Consider the following 21,568-nt stretch of genomic DNA (forward strand, 5'->3'; position numbering starts at 1 on the left):
TTTAATTAATCTCTTAATAGAATTGTAATTTACATGTCCTAAGCGACCATGCCAAACATTTGAACACTCAAGCAAATAAGCAGAACTAGAACTTGTATTATTCATTTTGTTTGTCACCATTACATTTAATTTGAACATGCCATTCAAGGCATATCCTTTTCCCACAAACATACCATTTTTCGATAAAACAAACTTGTCCGACTCAAACACTAGCTTAAAACCAAATTGGTTCAACAAACCACCCGACACTAGATTCTTAGGAAGTTCAGGAACATATAAAACATCCCTAAGCTTCACTTCTTTCCCCGAAGTCATTTTTAAAATGACATCACCAATGCCTTGATATCCGCGGTAGCTGCATTTCCCATGTAGATCTTTTCACCATCTTCAAATTCTTTGTAGGTGTTGAAAACACTCTTGTCATGACACACATGACGAGTAGCCCCCGTGTCAATCCACCACTCCTTTAAATTTGTATTCATGAGATTCACTTTATAAACCATAGGCATGAGATTAGTTATCATGGCCACCAACTCCATGTTATCATTCACCAAGTTTTCTTGACGGTTTTCCCTCTTAGGTTGCGGGCACTCCAAAGCCATGTGACCCAGTTGGCCATAGTTGTAACACTTGAACTTCTTCTTGAAAGTTCCTGCCTTGGGGCCTAGGTTTTTGCCCTTAGCTTTCCCTTTGTGAGGTCCCTTGCTTTTGATCTTGGAAGTTTGACCCGCTTCTACCATATGAACCTTAGAAGATTCAACTTCACTGCCTTTCTTCAAGGCCATTCAATTGTCTTCTTCAATGCGAAGACGCACCACCAGTTCCTCCACAGACATCTCCTTTCGCTTATGCTTAAGGTAATTTTTGAAGTCTATCCAACCAGGAGGAAGATTTTCAACCATTGATGCAACTTGGAATGAATCATTAAGATCCATCCCTTCTGCATTGTTATCATGTGTGATGACCTGAAGGTCTTGGACTTGACTCATAACAGATTTTGAGTCAACCATTTTGAATTCCAATAATTTAGCAACAACATGCTTCTTGGTTCCAGCATCTTCTGTCTTATGCTTCCTTTCCAAGGACTCCCATACTTCCTTAGGAGTTGCAACTTTACAATAGACATTGTAAAGTGCATCAGTTAGGCCATTCAACACATAGTTGCGACACATAAATTCTGAATGCTTCCATGCATCCACTGCATTCATAGATTGAGCATCAGCCTGTCCCTCAACAATCATAGGAGCAATATCTGTTAGGAACCAAGCCAGGTTCAAAGTGGTCAAGTAGAATAACATCTTCTGCTGCCACCTCTTGAAGTTCAGACCAAAAAATTTTGCAGGTGTCTCAGCATTATTGGCCATGATGTTTGGAACCGGTGCATTCGGTTTCACAACAGGAGTAGCACCAGTAGCAGGAGTTCCAGTCATTTTAAAAGAGTTGTAACCACAGTTAAATAGATTATATGAAAAAGTAGATACAAAATCGATTTAGAATAAAAGAACAGAAAAAACGAAACGTTTAGAACAAAGAAAAAATATGTTTAAGATTGTTAGTGTAAGGACTTCCTTTCCTCTTAAAAGTTTCCTGTAAAGAAAAGATTAGCAGCAAAACTTGTGGTGGTTGAGGCTCGAGTTGGACTCAATTCCCCCTTAAACAGATTCGTTGTCTGTTCCCAGGGTACAACAACCTTAACAGTGTGTATTGCCGGATATTTCACTTGCCTGGAAGAGTCGCCGGAAGCAGGAGAAAGAAGAGTATTTTCATTCGTGTGTTGAATGTGACAGTAAAGGTCACCTTTTATACTTGAATCGTGTAATGGAAACAACAAAAACGAGGTTAGCGCGAGCCCGAGTTTTCGTAGCTGCATTCGTGTCCGCAGGTCGTGCCCATGCACGGGTTCCGTGTTTTTGGTCTACAAAATCTAAGATTTGCACCCCCCCCTGTGTGCGGGTAGGAATTGTAGTAAAACCATAGACACAAGCTTGTAAGCCTTACATGCATTCAAGCTTATAAACCTTGTTGAGTTTGGTCTTTGTACCAATGTGGGACTCATTCCCACATTCATCCCTTTTTGCTAAATTTATTCTCAAATACCCTTCTTTGAGTATCGATATCTTATTCACATATACTCAATTTTGGACATATAATATATCGTTTCGAAGTCCTCGTGGAGGAGAACACAAACCTACTTAAAGTTAGTTATATATACAACATATGTATATAATTATATATGTCCAAAGTTGGTAAAAATATAAATATTTATACTAAATTTTCCAACAGCTTCTACAACAACATTATAAGAAGATATTTGGTCCTTTAAAATGTCCCTTTAGGAATGGACTTGGCCTTTTTTGTGTTAGCTCAGAAAAAATGTCATTAGTTGGTTATGTTTATGTACATATAATTTTATGCATGTTTGTGTTGTTTATTTTATGCAATTATTACGTGTGGTCGATAAATTAGTTTTTCACATTCTAAAATAATTTTAGACAAAATAAACATCACATTGAGTTTGGTTTTTAAATTTTGTAATGTGGACATAAGATATAATAATTTATTGGTTTAAAATAAAATTTGGTTTTATAAAACGTTAATAATGTCAAATTTTGAAATACTCAAATATAAGTTTTAAAATGGTGATATTTATAACTTATACAAACTCCAAATATATAAGTAATAAAATGAAGTTTTATTAAAGATATAAAAATGTTTAAATGCACTCAAACTTAATACCGGTTATTAAAATTGAATCGCGTTGAATTATATAAAAACTAGGTTTTTTATATAGAATCTTTAAAATGTGATTTTCGTTTGAAAATTGGTACCGTGGTTTATTATATGCATGTAATAAACATGATATCATATGTTTTTAAAACTAGAATTATAAAACATATAAAAGACCCTTTTACAAACCTCGAATTAATGCAAACATTTTTGAAGAGCACTTGCACAACTCTTGTATGCACTAGTGGGGTAAAGGATACCTAACCACTTAGGTGGTGTTTGTTTTTTGTCCGCATATTTTCCTGGCCTTTTCTGTTTGCAACGCGCAAACATTAGCCTTCGCAGACTGTTCGTTTTTTTGAAGACTGCAGACCTAAAAATGTTTGCACGCCCTCTTCTTGGCGCATATGTGGACCAGAGTCTTCTAACATCTCCAGACATCTTCTAGCCTAAAAAACACATATATCTTTATTTTTTTTTAGTTTTTATGAATTTATATTTATTCCAACTTTATTAATGATAAACAATTTGAAAAAAAAAAAGAAAGTTACAATACTTAAAAAAAATAAAGTTTGACGACACAAATATGATATTTTTGACAAATTTATAAATAAAAATTTATTACAATAAAGGTCGTTGAAGTTGTTTATATAAATATGAAAAAAAATCATAATATATTCTTATATTTATTGTGCCAAATGTTATAAAACAATATTTAATACAGTACCGTCAATTTCTTGGAAAAATATTTGTAACACATTTTTAATTGATTTATTTGAAAAAATCAAAGTTTATTTTCATCCATTTATGTATCAAATTCTTTGATTCTTAATTACAATGTTTAAGTATAACTTTACGACCAAAATTGTTGGTTTTTATCAAATATATACATTAATTTGTACCGTTTTTATTTTCACTTTTTATACAATAATACATAAAAGTTGATCTAGATTTTTTAATTATTTATAAAAAGGTCATAAAAATATTAAAAATTCACTTTGTAGTTTAAAAAAATCAGTTTGCTAAGATTTTAGTTTGTTTTAGTAGCTTACATATGTTAAAAAAAACCAAATAGGCTTCTTTTTTCAGAGTACAAAGGTTTGGTCCACCTCTTCTGCTGTAGAGCTCTACAAATGGGTCCGCAGACTGCTAACATTTTTTCACAGAAAAAACAAACAGCACCTTAGTGTTATCTTTTGATGGACAGGGTGTCTTCGCGATTTCTATAACCAAGTTATAGGCCGATTATACAGGTTTTTCAAATTGGATAATTTGATCGGAATCTTTTGTGATAAAAGATACCTAAGCAAGAGAGTTTCGAGGCATAGATGAGATCAAACATGTCTAATTGAATTTGTTATTAGCAATCCCATAAATCTAGGAATTATATGGTAAGATATAATTGATAATCGATATCTACCGGGTTGAATTCAAATGGATGGGATAAAGGAAACTTAACCATTTATTTTTTTGCAACTTGAATCCCAGACTTTGATAATTAATGTTTTTGGAAACTAAAAGGGTATTAATTATTAAAGAGTTTAAATATCGCAAATACTAAATAAATTTTGTTAAATTTTATAGTTAAATAATCCATTCTCATTATCATGAATTGTCATTTTCTTCTTTACCGACTTAATGAAACAATAACATTCACTAGATACAACTTCAATGAATTGGATCATGTCTTAAGAGACAATCTCACGAGAGATATGAAATTGTATACACTTAAAGTTCCTAGTCCTAAACTATTTGCTTTGAGCAATAAGCCTAACATCATACCTAGTAAAGGCATCACTATGATGCTAAAAATGTTTCTAACATCAAACTAGGAATAGTACAAGGCCCAAAAGAGTCACCTTATGTGATCTAGGAGGCCCATGTTTTATGGACTGAACACCATTAAGCCCAATAAATCCAATAAAGACCACATAGGTGGATCTTGTTTATTTCATGGAGAAACTGGACACTGGAAGAGGAACTACTCCTCTTATCTGGAAAGAAAGTCTGGATGAGATTAGTACTTTAGGTATCTACTGGATAGAACTCATACTTTTTATATAACATTTAGGTAATTGGTACTTAAATGTTAATCTAATATTTTTAAATGGCCTGTAGATATTTACAAAAAAGTAACCAGTTGAGCACAATCAAGTTGGAACTACACTCTCGAACTTTAGTTTAATAATTATGTTCGTAACATAATATACTTGTAATATGAAACAATATTTGTTTTGGAACAATGTATGTTTTAATTAAGCTTGTCTAAATATATGTTTTATTTATTTTAATTTATGAATGATTGACTATTTAGTATTTACTTAAATCGCTTTTCATAACGATCACCTTCATATTCAGAAATGATTAAAATTCTTTTTATGAGACTATATCTCTTAATAAGAGTTATAAAGTAAATATCAATGTTTTATAAATAACAAGTTCTATATGCAAAATATTTTTGACTTAAACTTTTTTTAAATCAAACTTATCTTTGACATTGTTATCTTTATTATATAAATGACATTCACATATTCCAACATTGAGAAAGGGATCCTACAAGGCAAATAATGTAGTTGATTGGACATATGTAAATATTATTGTATATATGGTGGTTGTAGAGACCAACAAAATTAATCACCCTAAATCTTTTATACTAAAATAGTGTATAGTGGTAAAGGGGTCAAATCCGCGGAGATTGGTTCAATTTTATAACTCTATGAAAAATCTCTTTGTAAAAATACTTGTAATATAACAATAAAAATAAAAATGGGGGTTTGGGTCTTTTTAGATTACATGAAATAAAACTAGAATTAAACTAAGATTTAAATGGAAAATTCAACAAAAATAAGTGTTTGATGTAAAATCAATAAGGGAAAGATGGTTGACTTAAGGTTCCCTCACTTTGACTTTCGATGAACATAACATTAGAATCCAATGGTGCAATACTTGTTTTAAATCGTTAATTTGGCTATAGTAATCCAAGAATCTTGAGATTACCTAGACTTTTCTTAGTTATTAAAATGGTTAGAGAAGCTCATAACAATTTCCTTAGTCAAAGTCGCAATTTCCATTAAGCATGTAATTAATGAAAGTCAACTAGAATTAAGAACCAAAAGGTCACCAAATCCAAGAGTAGTCAAATGCTTTCACTACCATGTTGGAGAAAATGTTTTTATGATTGTGTGAAGCAAAACTAACACAAAAATCATTTGTTGCTTGCTAATTTGAGGATCCTTTACTTAATCAAGAAATTAGCCATCTAATCACCACAAACACATTTAAACTAATGAATATTAACATACAAGTAGGGATGATATGTTAAAACATAAAACATTCTCGTAAAGATTCAAGAACTAGTTCATTGAGTCTTCAACATTCAACAAAAATTTAATGGATTTCACAAAAGTCAACCAAGTTTTGTCTAGCCAAGCATGGCTAAACTCAATAAAACAAGATAAGTAAAAATTGTACCAAATATTTTACAAGATTTAAGAGTAAAAAGATGAAGTTCCTCAAGGTTCTTAGCCTTCAAACATGCTCCAAAATCTCCAGAGAATGGTCCCAAGTTCGGATGTGCAAAAGTGGAGAAAAGTGGCGCACTAACCTTCCCCATATAGACTTCCAATTAAAATCCCGAAATTGCCCCTGTAGGAATCCACGTAGGCCGCATGGATATGTTATGCGGGCCGTGTAAGAGTGACGGAGATTTGGGCTTCTTCAATTGTTGGGCCTACATAGCTTAGTCCATTGGCCCAGATTGAGTCCAATCAACTTCTATCCCGTTTTTCTTTAAGTTCTCTTCAATTTGAGCCCAATTTGTCTTCTCCAAATCACCCATAGATCTCATAATCGCCTGATTATTTATTCCTGCATGCTTGAAAAATTTCTTCCAAGTTAAGAGGCCATTTTCTTCCATGCTCTATCCATCTAAAACTCATTTTTGCATCACCTCCACTAGATATTAAGCCCAAGATCCTTGTGGTCCTCCAAGTCCAACCGCTTTCTGTAAGTCCCGAACATTCCCGCTCCTCTAGACTCCAAAAACCATTAATTATGCTCACGAAATTCGAAAGTACCCGAAAGTGGTAATAAAATAACAAAAAGGAAAATATGCATGGAAATTAACTAAAATATGAAGGAAATATACTAAAATAAACTATAAAAAGAAGTAAATAAAATAAAACTATCAAATTTCCCCAAGCTTGAACCTTACTTGTCCTCAAGTAAGACAAGACTATAATGAGCTCGAGATGAACTATCCTAAGAAAAAAAATGGATAGAACCGCGGAACCTGATCACAGTTAGTCAACATTGTCAGAATTGATCTTGCAATTATCTCAGGAATTTTTCATCCGATGACAATGGAACCATAAACCACAGTCAGAACAAATCCATTAGGTGAGTATGGAGGGATGGTCAGTCGCAGCCCCAATGGAACATGCATACAATGAAGAACAAATGTAGTAGGGAGAAAGTAGTTGGACGGTCTTGTATGGAGCTCTTATTTAAGTGTACACTCTTATCATGGAATTTGTGTGATCTCACATCTATTAGCCACTCTCAAGTGTGATTGGGTTTCATTGTTCGGGTATTGTTGTATGAATCAGTTCACTTAGTGTTGTCCCAAACCACTCGTAGTATCCGACTCGATAGTCTCCCTAACATCACCAATTTGCGAAAAAAACAACTCGATCTATATTTTTTTAAGACATAAAACACATACTTGAAGGCAGTGCACTAACATATCAAATTTTTGTTTTTTTTCAAGAAAACTTTTTGACTCGAAATTTGGTTCCCAAAAGTACATAAGTGGAACCAAAGGATAATAATAATAATATGAATGGTCTAAGTGTGAAAATGACCATGTGTGGAGCATAAAGATGTAAGTTCCTTTTCAAAATTGTGGTTTTCCAAATATAATGAAAATGCCCAAATGTGGGCTAAAAGACTCTCTAAAATCCTAGGGAAATCGCAATAAAAATATGGTGATGTAAAGAGACTGGATATGGATTCTACTCGGGGACAAGCACCAGTGCTTCTTCATAATGATTCAAACATGATCAAGTGTGATCCTATCGGCGGCATGGACCACAAGGCTAAAAACATCCGTTGCTATAGTATATCCTACATTTGTTAGTATTGCATGCATAATTCTTCATGAAAACTAACTGGTCATGATCATTTACCCCTGTAAGCTCCAACAGTTGATCCCAAGTATGAAGTCTCATACTACAACTAATGGTCCAGTTCGATGTGTGAGATAACAACAAGATCGTGGACCAATAATGATACAATAACTATGAACCTGTTAGATGGCATCCAAGGGAGTGAGAATAAACAGAAAACAAAAATGCATGCATGCTAATGTCCTAAGCTAAATGTTATGCAAAAATAAAAAGTGGAAAAGAAGAAAATAAAATCTTTTTGGAATTTTATAAAAATGAATGAAAATTAGCTTAAACTAATATGATATGCAACCTAACTAAAAAAGTGCATGAAAAAATAAAAGGAAAAGGAAATACCCCACCATAAGCTTAAGAACAAGCATTGTCCTCAATGCTTAAGGTAAGGGAAGAAATGACCTAAATCGGAGGATCGAGCGGCGGAAAATTTCTATGGTGGTGGTCTCATGGGATTCCTACTGGTAGATCTTTGGGAAATCGAGTTTTTGTGCAGGGCTTCAATGGAGGTGGGCGTTCTTTAGAGGGAAAGAATATGTAGGGAAGAAGAAGAAGAAGAAGTTGATGGGGGAAGGGAAAAAGAAGGGTGAACTGGACATTTATTCCATTTGGTCAAGAAAGTCAACATCAGTCAATGTTGGTTAACTAAATTCAAACTACTTAAAATTCCGGCCAACACCTTACATGTGGGCGGGGTGCGGGCTGCGTGGTGGCCACGTCTAGTTCTTCCCTTTTTGTTGATAGTTTATAGAGAATGGCAGAATAAATTTCACCGATCTGTACAGGCCCCACAATGGCCACATGAAGGCCGCACATGATGAAGCTAAAAAAATCACCTAGGTATTGAAAACATCCATGCGGGCCGCATGGTGGCCGCACACTGGCCGCACGAGCTGAATAGGGTTGGAGGCTACCTTCTACGTCATCAAGGAATGGGCTACACGGTGACTGCACAAACACCTTACGTGGGCCGCGTGACTTCCTGCACTTCACAATTTGAAATTTTCTAAAAACCTCATTTTTGGCCAAAATGATTCTCATAAAGTCCCGGTTTAAAAATCACAACAAAAGTTTGGACCAAAGGTGAGAATGAAGCTTGATTTTTTTTAAAAATGAACACTTTCAAAACAAAACAAAAAAAAAACATTTTCAAAATCATTTTATTCGGTTTATAAAAGATGAAAGCACAATGCTTCCCAAAAATGTCCTTTAACGTCTTTGGCGAGACTTCCTCCAATCTTTTCTTCAATATTTTGTGGTGTCCAAACGGATGATGAATTGGACATTTTCATCAAAACCTCCATACAAAAGGCTTCAACCGATGTCCATTAACCTTGAAAACTTGCCCCGTATCGACAGTTTTTAGTTTCCACACCTCCATTGGGACTCATTTCTTGTATTTGATTTTCTTTTTACGATAGAACCATACCAGACTTAAAACTTTGATAATAGCAATCACCCAGCCATATTTTTTCTTGTACTTGTTCAGTAAGGTGGCTAACTCTTCCATATTTTACATGGTGGTCGAGTTGATGACCAGTTGGGTGTCTTCTTTCTCGGGAGATGTATACTTTAAAGGGTTCGATAAATTTATCATTTCCAAACTCTTGTGGTTCGTCTACCATTGGAGTTAGTTTCTCAATGGTAGTGGGTGGCTCAAACTCTCTTTCATTAAGCCCCAACACGTCCTCTATAGTTTCATTGACATCTTTCTTAATTTCTTCGTCTTCCTCCTTGATAGCCACTTCCACTTCTACGCCTTCTTCCTCTTCTCCATATAACACTCTTGGAACAAAAAAAAAATCTCATCTTTCAAAGGAATGGCACATACGCTATGCCATGGGCTCTCTTCAGATGGCAGTTTGTCTTGAGATTCCAATATTCTTACTGATTTAGCAATTTGTGTTATTTGTTGCTCTAAGCTTTTGAGGCTAGCATGGGTTGTTTCTTGGAAAATTTGGGTAGATGTCGCAATTATTTTCACAATGTCCTCTAAGGATATGCTTGGCATTTCAGGTTGTTGAGGATGTGGAGGATATGGATGTTGGAACTGTGGAGTTGGTTGGTATTGGTCATTTTTCCAAGCTTGGTATGGGATTCGATACTGGTTGTGTCCCCAAGCTTGGTTGTTGTACCACCATTGATCATGTTGAGGTTGATCATAACTCCATTGGTATGACCAGTAGTAGTTTCCCCTTTCTTGCACTTCTTCCCATTCTCCTTGTAAATATGGACACATCAGAATGATGTCCATTTTGGGTGCAATTATCGCAAGTAAGAGTTGTGGGTTGCACACTTTTGTCACTTCCAATCATCATAACTAACTGATATAGCTCAGAAAGTTGGTCTTCAATGCAAGGAGTGTTCATTTCCAAACCATACATTTTTTTTTTTAATTTTAGGGTTTTAAATTAGAGTACTTGCACAATGAGATCTAGGCATAGAGAAACAAACTGATTAAATCAAAACTAATCCCTGGCAACGGCGCCAAAATTTGGTGGTTGTCGAGACCAACAAAATTAATAACCATAAATCTTTACTAAAATAGTGTATAATGGTAAAGGGGTCGAATCCGTGGAGATTGGTTTATAAAAAATCTCTTTGTAAAAATACTTGTAATATAACAATAAAAATAAAAATGGGGGTTTTGGTCTTTTTAGATTACTAGAAATAAAACTAGAGTTAAACTAAGATTTAAATGGAAAATTCAACAAAATAAGACTTTTATGTAAAATCAATAAGGGAAAGATGGTTGACTTCAGGTTCCCTCACTTTAACTTTTGATGAACATATCATTAGAATCCAATGGTGCAATACTTGTTTTAAATCCTTAATTTGGCTATAGTAATCCAATAAGAATGAGATTACCTAGACTTTTCTTAGTTATTAAAATGGTTAGAGTACCTCATAACAATTTCCTTAGTCAAAGTCATAATTTCCATTAAGCATGTAATTAGTGAAAGTCAACTAGCATTAAGAACCAAAAACTCACCAAATCCAAGAGTAGTCAAATGCTTTCACTACCATGTTGGAGAAAATGTTTTTATGATTGTTTGAAGTAAAGCTAACACAAAAATTGTAACATCCCAAAATTCAAGACCAAATTTTCGTTTTTAATTAAGTTATTATAAAACCAACAGTATAATTAAAAACATTCATAAAAACATCACATGTCAAGACCAAAGTGTCTGTGACAACCCGAAATTTCTATTATGTACAACATTTCCATTCAATAGAAGTCAGAACAGTTTCTGGAAACTTTCAAGCTTTTTGGAATAAGTTAGAGTATTTTAGGATTAACAACATAGGAGATATCAGGAGAGAGGATGCCCTAGGGTTTATTGTGCAACAATAAAGTCCCGACACATCAAAAGTTTAGATTTTACGGCCTAAACAAGGAGTTTACGGCCGTAAACCCTAAAGGAAAGTGGTGTAAAGGTGACACTTAGTTATTTTTACCATTTTTCCAACTTTCAAGATCCAAATCTCAAACTCTCTCAAGTATCATCCAAAGAATTCTTCAAGACCTTCATCTAGTAAGTGTTTCTAGCCCTCTTAAGTTAGTATATCAGTTAACTTAGTGATTTAACACACTTCTATCCATGAAATCTTTCCAAAAGGTTGATTCTTCAAGTTTCACCAAGAACACACACTAGTGTTCTTGGACTTTTGGACCTTTTTCAAGCTTCTATATTGTAAGTACTTCTATCCTAGAGTATGTTAAGGCTTGATACACTTCTTTACATCAAGAAAACACCATTGAAACCGAAGATCAAAGGTGTTTACGGTCCAAGAACACCTTGGACCGTAAACCCTAATTTAGGGGCCAAAGTGACCCTAGTCCCTTCACAAGCTTTGGAAACTAGTCTAGACTCATTCCTTAATATGTTTAGAACCTGAAAACATCAAAATACCATAATCCCTAAGGGTTTGCAGTAGTAAACCCAAAAGGAAATGGTCTTAGGGCCGTAAACTCTTCAAAGGAGGGAAATAGTGCCTTAATCTCTTCCAAAGGCTTAACCATCAAGTAGAAATGCTTCTAAAGGACATGTAGGGCTTCAAAACAAAACATGGTCAAAGGAGTATGATTTTACGACCGTAAACTCAATGAGTGATGGTCACAAAACCATAAACTCATTTAAGGGGGTTTCCTTGAACCCTAAACTCAATACCAATGTCCTACAACACTTAGATGCAATCTTTGGGACTTATAACACTTATATAAGGTGTTTAGCATGTCCTAGGATGTCTTAACTTTGTTGATTAGTTGTTTAAAGACTAATTGGATACATATATGTGTCATTATATGTTAACTAGGATCCTTGTGTATGCTCAAGTCTTCACTTAACACCTAGAAATCCTGTTTCATCAGTTCATCCATACCACTCACTACAGGTGAGTTCATACCCCTTAAATTGACCTTTTAAATGTTTTTAAATACTTTTATGGGGGGGGGGGGAATACAAGTTGAACAATTATAGTTATTATATCAATCACATGTGATTAATAACTACCAAACAAGTGGTTTTCTTACTTTTCAAACTGTGTTATCAAACTATTTTGCTTCAAACTATTTTACAAACTCTTCTGTTGTCAAATACTTTTACTTAAAATCTTTTTATACTTTTATATTGTCAAATGCATGCATATGGATGTATAGTTATATAAGTAATGTTTAAAGGACTTAGGAAGGCTAGCTCGCTTTATCTCCTTTTCCTCGTTGGGATGTGGCTTTAGGGCATCGTTTATCTGTCCGAAGGTCATCTAAGTACTAGTTATATATTATGTATACATATATAGACATAAAAGTTCTATCAGTCAATTCAATACCCTTGGGTAGCAAGGGTATACATTCATGTTCATACTTACAGGTCATATTACTAGTAAACTACAATAGGCGTAGTTTAGGAAGTTACTAATACTATTACTAGAACGAAAAATCATACAATGATTCAGTTCATTCATGAGTCAATACTTTCTAGATAGAGAGAGAACACACATTACAACTAGTACACATAGTACATTTCAATACTTGCTAGAAAGAGAGAGAACACACATTACAGCTAGTACACATAGTACATTTCAATACTTGCTAGAAAGAGAGAGAACACACATTACAGCTAGTACACGCATAACATTACAATACATACAGGCTAGACAGAGGGAGAACATACAATACAGCTAGCACATTCATTCCATATACATTCATGCAGTTATGTGAGACATTAAACGTGGCATGGCACTACCTGCAGATGACCGTTTTTGTATCCAGAATCTCCTTAATTGGGGAGCGTATGAGTTTACGTATAGATCTATACTGGATTGACTATCCTACACCTTGCTGCTCGCTACAGTGGGACTTGCAAGTCTAAGGGTGCCAAATATCATTTCTTACGGCGTCTTACATCGTCGTTTTACTAGAGTCGGTAGCAGGATACAGGCCGGTCACATGTTACTTTAAATTCAATTGGTTTAAGGTAGTTAGTACAGCAGTAGTTACTTATTACAATTCTACAGTACTATATTATTTCCCCATTACATTCACTTCGTGAACATTCAAACGACGCACGGTAATGTAAAAAACTATATTTTGGTTAATGATAGTCGGACTTGGGAAAATACACTCTTACAAGAGACACACACAGATACTAGATGCCTTAGTAGAAGGCTGCTTTTAGTAGGAAACATAGGGTTTTCTAGGAGAGTTCAAAACATCTTACAAAACATATTACAAATACTTTCATACAAATACAGACACTAATATACCTATGATCTCACCAGCTTTAAAGCTGATACTCGCTTTCAAAATAACTTTTATTCTCAGGTCACCGGTAGACAGGTACAGGTGCCAGGTTTTGAGAAGATGGAGCTCGTTCAAGACTCATCTTTTATGTTGATATGTATATTTGGTGTCTATATAACTTGATAGAACACACTTGTATAAAATTATATTATTAATGCAATGGATGATGTTGTTGCTTGTTTACTACTATTCAATGTTGTTATACTTTACATGACATCCTGCACCCCAGAACGTTTCCGCCGTTCATGGTTTTGGGGTGTGACAGATTGGTATCAGAGCATTGTTTATAGTGAATTCAGTATATCAACCCATAAAAGATAAACTAACTATAAATACAATGGGATTAAAAATACTCTGACCAAGAGTTTATACTTTAAATATTAAAATACTTAATTAAGTATATGTGCCTGCATTCATACTAAAATTAGTGTCACTAAGACAATACAAAAGTATTACGATTGATGGGCAGCATAAGTAGACTTATAGACATATAGTCAAAACTGGGAAGATATAGCCTGATCAACTATATTATCCGAGGGTTGACTAGCATGTGCCTAAGTGTGGTTGTGAGGTTGAAACAAGTCTAAAAACTTACCCACAATACCACAATGAGAACAATAGAACATAAACTTAAAATACTATAGGAGTATTTTGTGTTACTACAAGCTACTTATGTACTAGATTCTTATACCTCTCTTCTCGCGTAGATTTAATGGCTGGATTCCACCTTCTCGGAGACCCGTACTACCCCAGCCACGGCAATGCAGGATGGCTGGAAGAAGAACCAGAAGATGATTACCCAATCCCTCTAGATGATCAAGAAGCTTAAGGCTTTTCTGATGGTTTTGACTCAGAAGTCAACAACCTACCTCCAGCTGATCAAAACCCAAACGCTCGCCCAACATTTCAAGGACCCACACCCCTGTGGGCCAACTTGAATAGATGCAGTCAGGAACAAGGTCAATTGATCCCCTACAACGGAGACAGAAGCTTCTACAACCTTATTGAGGGAGGTTCCACTGACAGAGTCCTACCCATCATAGTTAGTAGGATTGCTCGGAACACAGAACAGGGTTGAACGACTATCGGCCGAGTCGTGGAGATTGACGCCAACTCTGGTGTTAACACAGTCCGCATTCGCCAGCTAGAGCCCGCTCATGAAAGGACTCTGGTCAACAATGTAGCTCTTCAGAGGGAACTCGCCGAAACTCAAGCTGAAGTCAGGGAACTTCGAGCTCAACAAGCAAGATCTGAGAGGCGCGTGAGGGACATAGAACGTCTTCTGTCGGGGTCAAGAAATCACTCTGGTAGTTCTCGTCGCCGATAGATTCTCATAAACTTCTCTCTTTTGGATATAACCTAGTTATGTAAAACTTCGGTCTAATTCCCTATCTTTGTAAATCTTAGGCCTGTTAGATCTTGGTTAGGTTGTTATTCTGTCAAAATTTTCCATTTTGGTTGATGTAAGGCCTCCTTCTGTTGGCCGTTTTTCCCAAACTTGTTACATCTATAATTCCAGTAATATTGACAGGTACCTAATCTCATGGGAATTATTATCCCAATGTGATTATCTATTAGTTCTAGATCTACATCCAATCATACTGTTGGGGCTATGAAGAGTTATTCCATGAGTCATTCTCATCAATTCTTCTATTAAATTATTATCAATGTTTCATCTTCGTAAACTTATAGTTAAAAGATGCCGCCTCGCAGAAATCCAAGGCGTAACCCTAATAACGAAACACCAATACCACCACCTCAACCACCTACTCCTCAGTTCGACACGACAACCCTAAATCCTGTTGTAGCTGCAGCTGTGGCTACAGCCATGGCTCAATATCATTCATCCGGTTCCACTGGAGGAGGAACCCCTGTCCTTTCTACTCATGGTGAAATCCCTATGCGCTTGAAAGAGTGCTCCTACAAGGACTTCACCAACTGCAAGCCATTGTCCTTCAAAGGGACTGGCGGAGTCATTGCCCTCTCGCAATGGTTCGAGAAAACCGAATCGGTTTTTGAAATCTGCTCCTGTCCAGAGGAGAGCAAGGTCAAGTTTGATTCTTGCGCCTTTGAAACAAAAGCCCTAACATGGTGGAATAGCCATGTTAAGTCACTATCTCTCATAGTGGCTAATTCTATGGGCTGGGAAACTTTGAAATACCTTATGATTGAGGAGTACTGCCTGAGGGGTGAGATCCAGAAGCTAGAGGAAGAACTGTGGAGCCTAACCATGAAGGGCTCCAATGTAGTCGCCTACACTGCTAGATTCTGTGAACTGGTGGCCCTCTGTCCCAACATGGTTCATACAGAGGGAAAGAAGATCAAGAGGTATATATGGGGGCTGATGCCACCATACCAGGGAAATGTATTGGCATCACACCCCACTACATTTTGTTGGGTTTTGAGCATTCTAACACTCCTATGGTGTACATGCAACCCTATAAACCTTGGATCTATGTTTTCTCTATTATACATGCAAATAAGAACTTTCCAAGGCTTAAATCCTAACTAGCGTATTATGAAGCAACTATACTACAAAGACTAGTTAGATGACATACCTTTTGGTGTAGCTTGATGTCTTCAAGCTTTAAGAGCTTAGCCCCAATAGTGTGGAAGCCTCAAGTAGAATCACAATTCACCAAAAACACCTTGGAAGACTTTAGAGAATATGGATACTTGGCTCTCTCTAGTGAAATCGGCTAGCCCTTTTTAGTGTACCCACACTAGTGCCAATTTCACCAACCAATGACATCTTTATATAGTATGGAGACTAGGGTTAAACCCATGACCTTTCAGTTCATATGATCAATGGGTTAAACACTCCATGGACTATCCATGAAAGCTTAGCCCAACCTAAACGAACTTGGCCCATTCCATATATATATAAGAGTCCATATTTAATTAGTTCATTTTGATCACTTAATTAATTCTAAATTAATTCTTGATCGTTACTAATTAAATAATATGATTCCATATTAATATATTAGAACTTATAATATACTAATATCAATCATAAATATACTATTCTCAAAAGATTATCCATATAAATTGTGCCGGTGAAGTGCAACCCAAATGGACCATGCCGGGTCGGGTCAAGTACATACCAAATATAGTTATGGACTTAGACATTAATCCAATAGTCTCCCACTTGGATAAGTCTAAAACTATTATTGAGTGTCACTTCAAAACCTAATTGGCGATTGTAGCTCTTAAAGCCGCTGTCGAACTCAGATCTTGTCAACGAACTTGTCCATTAGATAAGGGATCATATATTCCTCCATTCTAGATATCATATGGACTGCGACATGGATTATAATCATTCTCTCTGTCCATTTGTTGTTTTCTGATTTCCGATTCATGATGACTGACTGATTGAACAAATCAAATCAGTCCTGGCTTGGCCCAGCACTCACATGTGTCATCATTAAATCATCGAGTGGCCCACAGATATCGCTTTTATCCTGAAGGTAAAAGGAATGGATAAACTTCGACTCATATGGCTTGTTCTGCTACTTGTTGAATCATACACAAAGGCATGTTTTATAACACCGAGTTACTGAATGTGTTTTCGTGCATTCAATGTACAACCAACTCATAGTAACAACTCATATCTCTAGGTTTGAAGAATATAAGATATTATCGTCTCATGATCACTCGTGATAAAATCCATGAAGTGATTCCAATGAGCGTGGGTTTAATCCAATACTCAGAACTTATGAGCACTCATGAGTGTTACAGCCCTTTGTCCAACATCTTAGACCTCTACAAGCCAACCCATGACAGTCTTGATTCATATCTACTTCCAACATATGACCGAATGTGGATGGTTTGAATAACTTAGTCATTCCGGAAGAATAACCTAGTTTATTCTGGAACGCAAAACATGCAAAGTTAAACACAAGAATAGATGAATCAAATATGGTATCAAACCCTATGAATATAAGTAAAGACTTTTATTTATTAGCATACTGATTACTCATTATTCATTGTTTAGGTTTTATCAACTTTATACTTGAATTTAAAACAATAGTTGTCCCATGCTCCAAGCATGTACACTATGTTTTCTAAACACTAGTCATGCCATACACAAAGTATGCATACTATGTTTGTCTATGATCTTTACTTTGTGAAATAGATCAATTGAGCATAACTCCAATGATCATTTTTTCACAGTCCCAAACCCTTACTGCAAATGCAAGAATTCCAAATTCATGCCATTTATAGAAATCTGTTAGATTTTAAACTTATATGCATTGATCCTCTTGTAATGATTATGCACAAATTCAGAAAAGACTTGGCAACTATCATTACAGAGTAATCCAAAGGAGATCAACTCCTTGGAAACATCCTTCTTGCATTAAGTTTCCTAATCTTACAGATTGAATACTTTCTAACTTTGAAACATTTCCATATTCCATTTTGACTATCACTTCTGAACAGGAGTTGCCTCTTTACAGATTATGTCAATATGGTCCTTCCAGAATTAATACTATACTTCTAACTGTCCTTGAGCAACCAATCTTTGGTAAACCTTAGATTGTCCTCAACAATTGCTTAATCATTTTAGTCATATCCAATTCTAGACCTTTTCCCTTCTTAATGCCCCAGGCATTTGGAAAATTTTAGACAGGATGAATATAGCACATGTAATCGATCCTATATCCGAAGCATATGGGACACGATTCATGATGTCTCACATAAAGACTAAACCAGTCTTTTGCTATAATATTTCCATTTCTATTTGTCAAGTTCTCATAATTCAGATTATGAAAAGGGATGTCGTAATCATAATCGAATTTTAGAACGCAAATAATGAACCGATATAGAGAATTTCCTTATGTTGAGCCATTCCAACATGAAATTCATATATATTCTTGACTAAATAAGATTAAGACCTCAAGCTAAGCTTTTAGATTTGAGATGAAGTATAATATGCTCTCCCTTAGTTATAGCAAAACAACTTTTTCCCAATTGAGACCTTTTTTTTTTCTATAATTAACATTTCTAACTTGCAACCTTTATCATAATTATCATGCTCCCACTAACATGATGATTAATAGCATACCACTTATGCTCCCACTAGCTTTGACATGTATCCAGAAATCAACTAGACGTCTAGAAATCAATACTTTATTGATTTTCTTACCAAAGTTCAGATTTCTGATACTAGATTACCTTGTTAAGACTTTATCAAAATCACACACCTCTCTTAGATAGCTCACAAGTGTGTCTAAACAATTTCAGAACTATGAAAAGGGATGTCGTAATCATAGTCTAAATTGTTTAGACCTTTTGCCATTTCTCATAAGTCAATGTTAGTGTGCCGGTTAACCACACACGCTCCACTAACGACTTTGAGAACTGCAAAAGTCACAATTGCTATCTACTTAAAATCTACTTAGTGAAAGAGTTTCCTTACCATCATATTCATGAATCGAAGAGAAACCTTATGACACTTAGATTTTATGGTATATGTGTTCTTATCCACGTGAATTTGTCAAAACCATAATCACAATACTAGGTTAGTGACAAATCCTAACTCATATGGATTGAACTTGTGCAATCTTAACTTCTTTCCACCTGGCAGCTCAAGGGCCTACCATTGCTTCCAAGTAGTTATGAAAATAATTGAGAACATGTAGAACTCAAATGTATAGCCAACTTAACTGGAATGTGCACAGAAATGTCAACAAGATAGGTTATAAACCACTAGTTGTGTGCTAGTGATGAAATACAGGTTTTTGTTCTTGATTACTTCTTGAAACCCTTTCAGGATCTTTTAGACTCCCACTGTCTCCTTGACCTATAAGACTTTCTTGCCAAATATTCAAGAGATAGTATGGATTCTAACCAAGACATACACTTAACACAATTAGCCCTAGTTGGTCTTTGTTTTATCCAAAACATCACAACTTACCAATTTCAAATGTACAAGAGTAGAAAACTTTTACTCTTACATTTGACAAGTGTTTTAAACCTTCTTTAAGATATGCCACTCAAGTTACAATCTTAGAGCATAACTCTACGAATTGTTTTGGAATGAAGTATGAATCATCTTCTTGATTTAACCACTTCAACAATTCATAACTCCTCTTCTTAACTATCAGAATGTACTTAGAGGATGAATTGTGATAAGGTCTCAAAATCATTAAGATGATCTTAAAACATGATACTAAAGTACTCTCCCATCTTTTCAGATTTCAGAAACTTTTATCCTTCTGCCTAATTTGATTCTTCTTATTCGTTCTGTCATACATTGAAAATTTTCCAATGCTTCAGAATTATACTTAAGCCTATAAGTATAATCATATTTACTAAACCTTAGTAAATCATGACGAATAGTCTTATCCATCTTTTGTGGTGGACTTTGACAAGTGCACAAGAAAGTGTACTTGATCCCTTAGTCCTTCTCTTGACTCACACATCCATGTGAACAAGCAGTTAGTCTTAATTTTCCAATGCTCGAAAGTTCTCATTCATCATACTATACAACTTGCGTGATTCCAAGTTTCTATTCAACTGAAACTTGGGTGATGAGAATCTTTCCTGATTTGGTAAATTTAGACACTACCACAAATGAAAGAATCAAATTCATATTTCCAATATTGCTATCAATGGAATCATATAAGCAACATCTTTTCCTTTTTCTACAAATGCCATTGTAAGGATATTTTAAAATAAATAAAATTAAAAACTTTTCTTTTTATTTTAAAACTTTACGGAAAAACTAATCCTTACAATGCAAATGTATATGAAAACTTGTTGTCATCTATTCCTAAGCAATCTATCATAACTCTTAAGCACATGCTCAAAATTCTGATCACCGGACCATGCGATCCATCTTCGTGATCAGAATCAACATATACTTCCTTTAAGTTTCTTTACTTTTATTTGATTCTTAAAACATCAACATCTGACCCAGCCACATCATGTAATAAGAATCTCCAAGTAGGAACTTAATAGAGTTAGACAATGGAATTTACCTGAAATAAAGTCAAACTTATTGACTTTACCATCCTTAGGTAAGTTTGGCAGCTTCATAACCAAAGCCCCTTCTTTTGGCAATAGAAATATATGGACCCTTAGGTAATAGTACATGGGACTATCTCAGACTTAGCCTTTCTCTTTACCATTTGGTCAACCAAGTTGACTATGGCCAATTCCTTTCCATTGGGAAGAGAATGCATTTCTGGATTTCCTGTGTAACTATTGTCCTTGTCCATAAAGTTTTGGGAAGTTGATCTCCTAATCAAATTTGCTTTACTAGTATACTAAATCATTTTTGATTTAGCAACACCAAGCAAATAGATAAGATCATTAAGGGTCTTGTCATAGTCTATTTCATAGGAGTCCCAAAGGAACTCACTATGTAACTTAGAAAGTGATTGAACCACTAACTTTCTCAAGACTTTGACACCCAACTCTCCCGACTTGTCAGCATGTGACTTCATCTCCAAGATGTGATCACACCTAGACCTTGCCTTGCCAATAGGGCTTGAGTGACCCAGAACTTGTGGGTTAGGGATAATAATTGGAGGTGGTGGAGGAAGTGAGGTTCCAAGATATTTGGGAAGATCATAGATGTCTGAACTTGACATCTTTTGGGAGATATTCAAGATAGTTGATTTAAAGTCCTTAATATAACACCCAATATGAAATATTAAGGCTAGGACCCAACAAACTATTTTATAACTTGGAAGAGAGATTCCGTAATCCAAGCTATAGAATATTTGAAGGTAGGTGAATGACGATTCACCAATTTCCACCATGAAAAACGAAATAATTTATTAGGTTTTAATTGGATTTGAAACTCCCAGATCTTTGAGATTCATTGAACTTTCAATGGCATGTTTCAATC

General features: G+C 35.2%; 1 protein-coding gene across 1 annotated transcript; it reads right to left on the reverse strand.

Moving 5' to 3' along the window:
- Positions 1 to 785: 785 nt before the first annotated feature.
- LOC145089406 (uncharacterized) lies at positions 786 to 1,430 on the reverse strand. The gene has a single exon (XM_079027849.1). It carries the CDS (start codon positions 1,428 to 1,430, stop codon positions 786 to 788), a length of 645 nt encoding a protein of 214 aa, XP_078883975.1.
- Positions 1,431 to 21,568: the final 20,138 nt, after the last annotated feature.

Source organism: Lactuca serriola, chromosome 2, assembly GCF_051521515.1.
Source record: "Lactuca serriola cultivar US96UC23 chromosome 2, Lser_US96UC23_V15, whole genome shotgun sequence".
Classification (NCBI taxonomy): domain Eukaryota; kingdom Viridiplantae; phylum Streptophyta; class Magnoliopsida; order Asterales; family Asteraceae; genus Lactuca; species Lactuca serriola.

What these genes read in the sequence shown, in the direction of transcription:
- LOC145089406 (XM_079027849.1), bottom strand. Translation starts at nt 1,430, where the DNA reads ATGACTGGAACTCCTGCTACTGGTGCTACTCCTGTTGTGAAACCGAAT.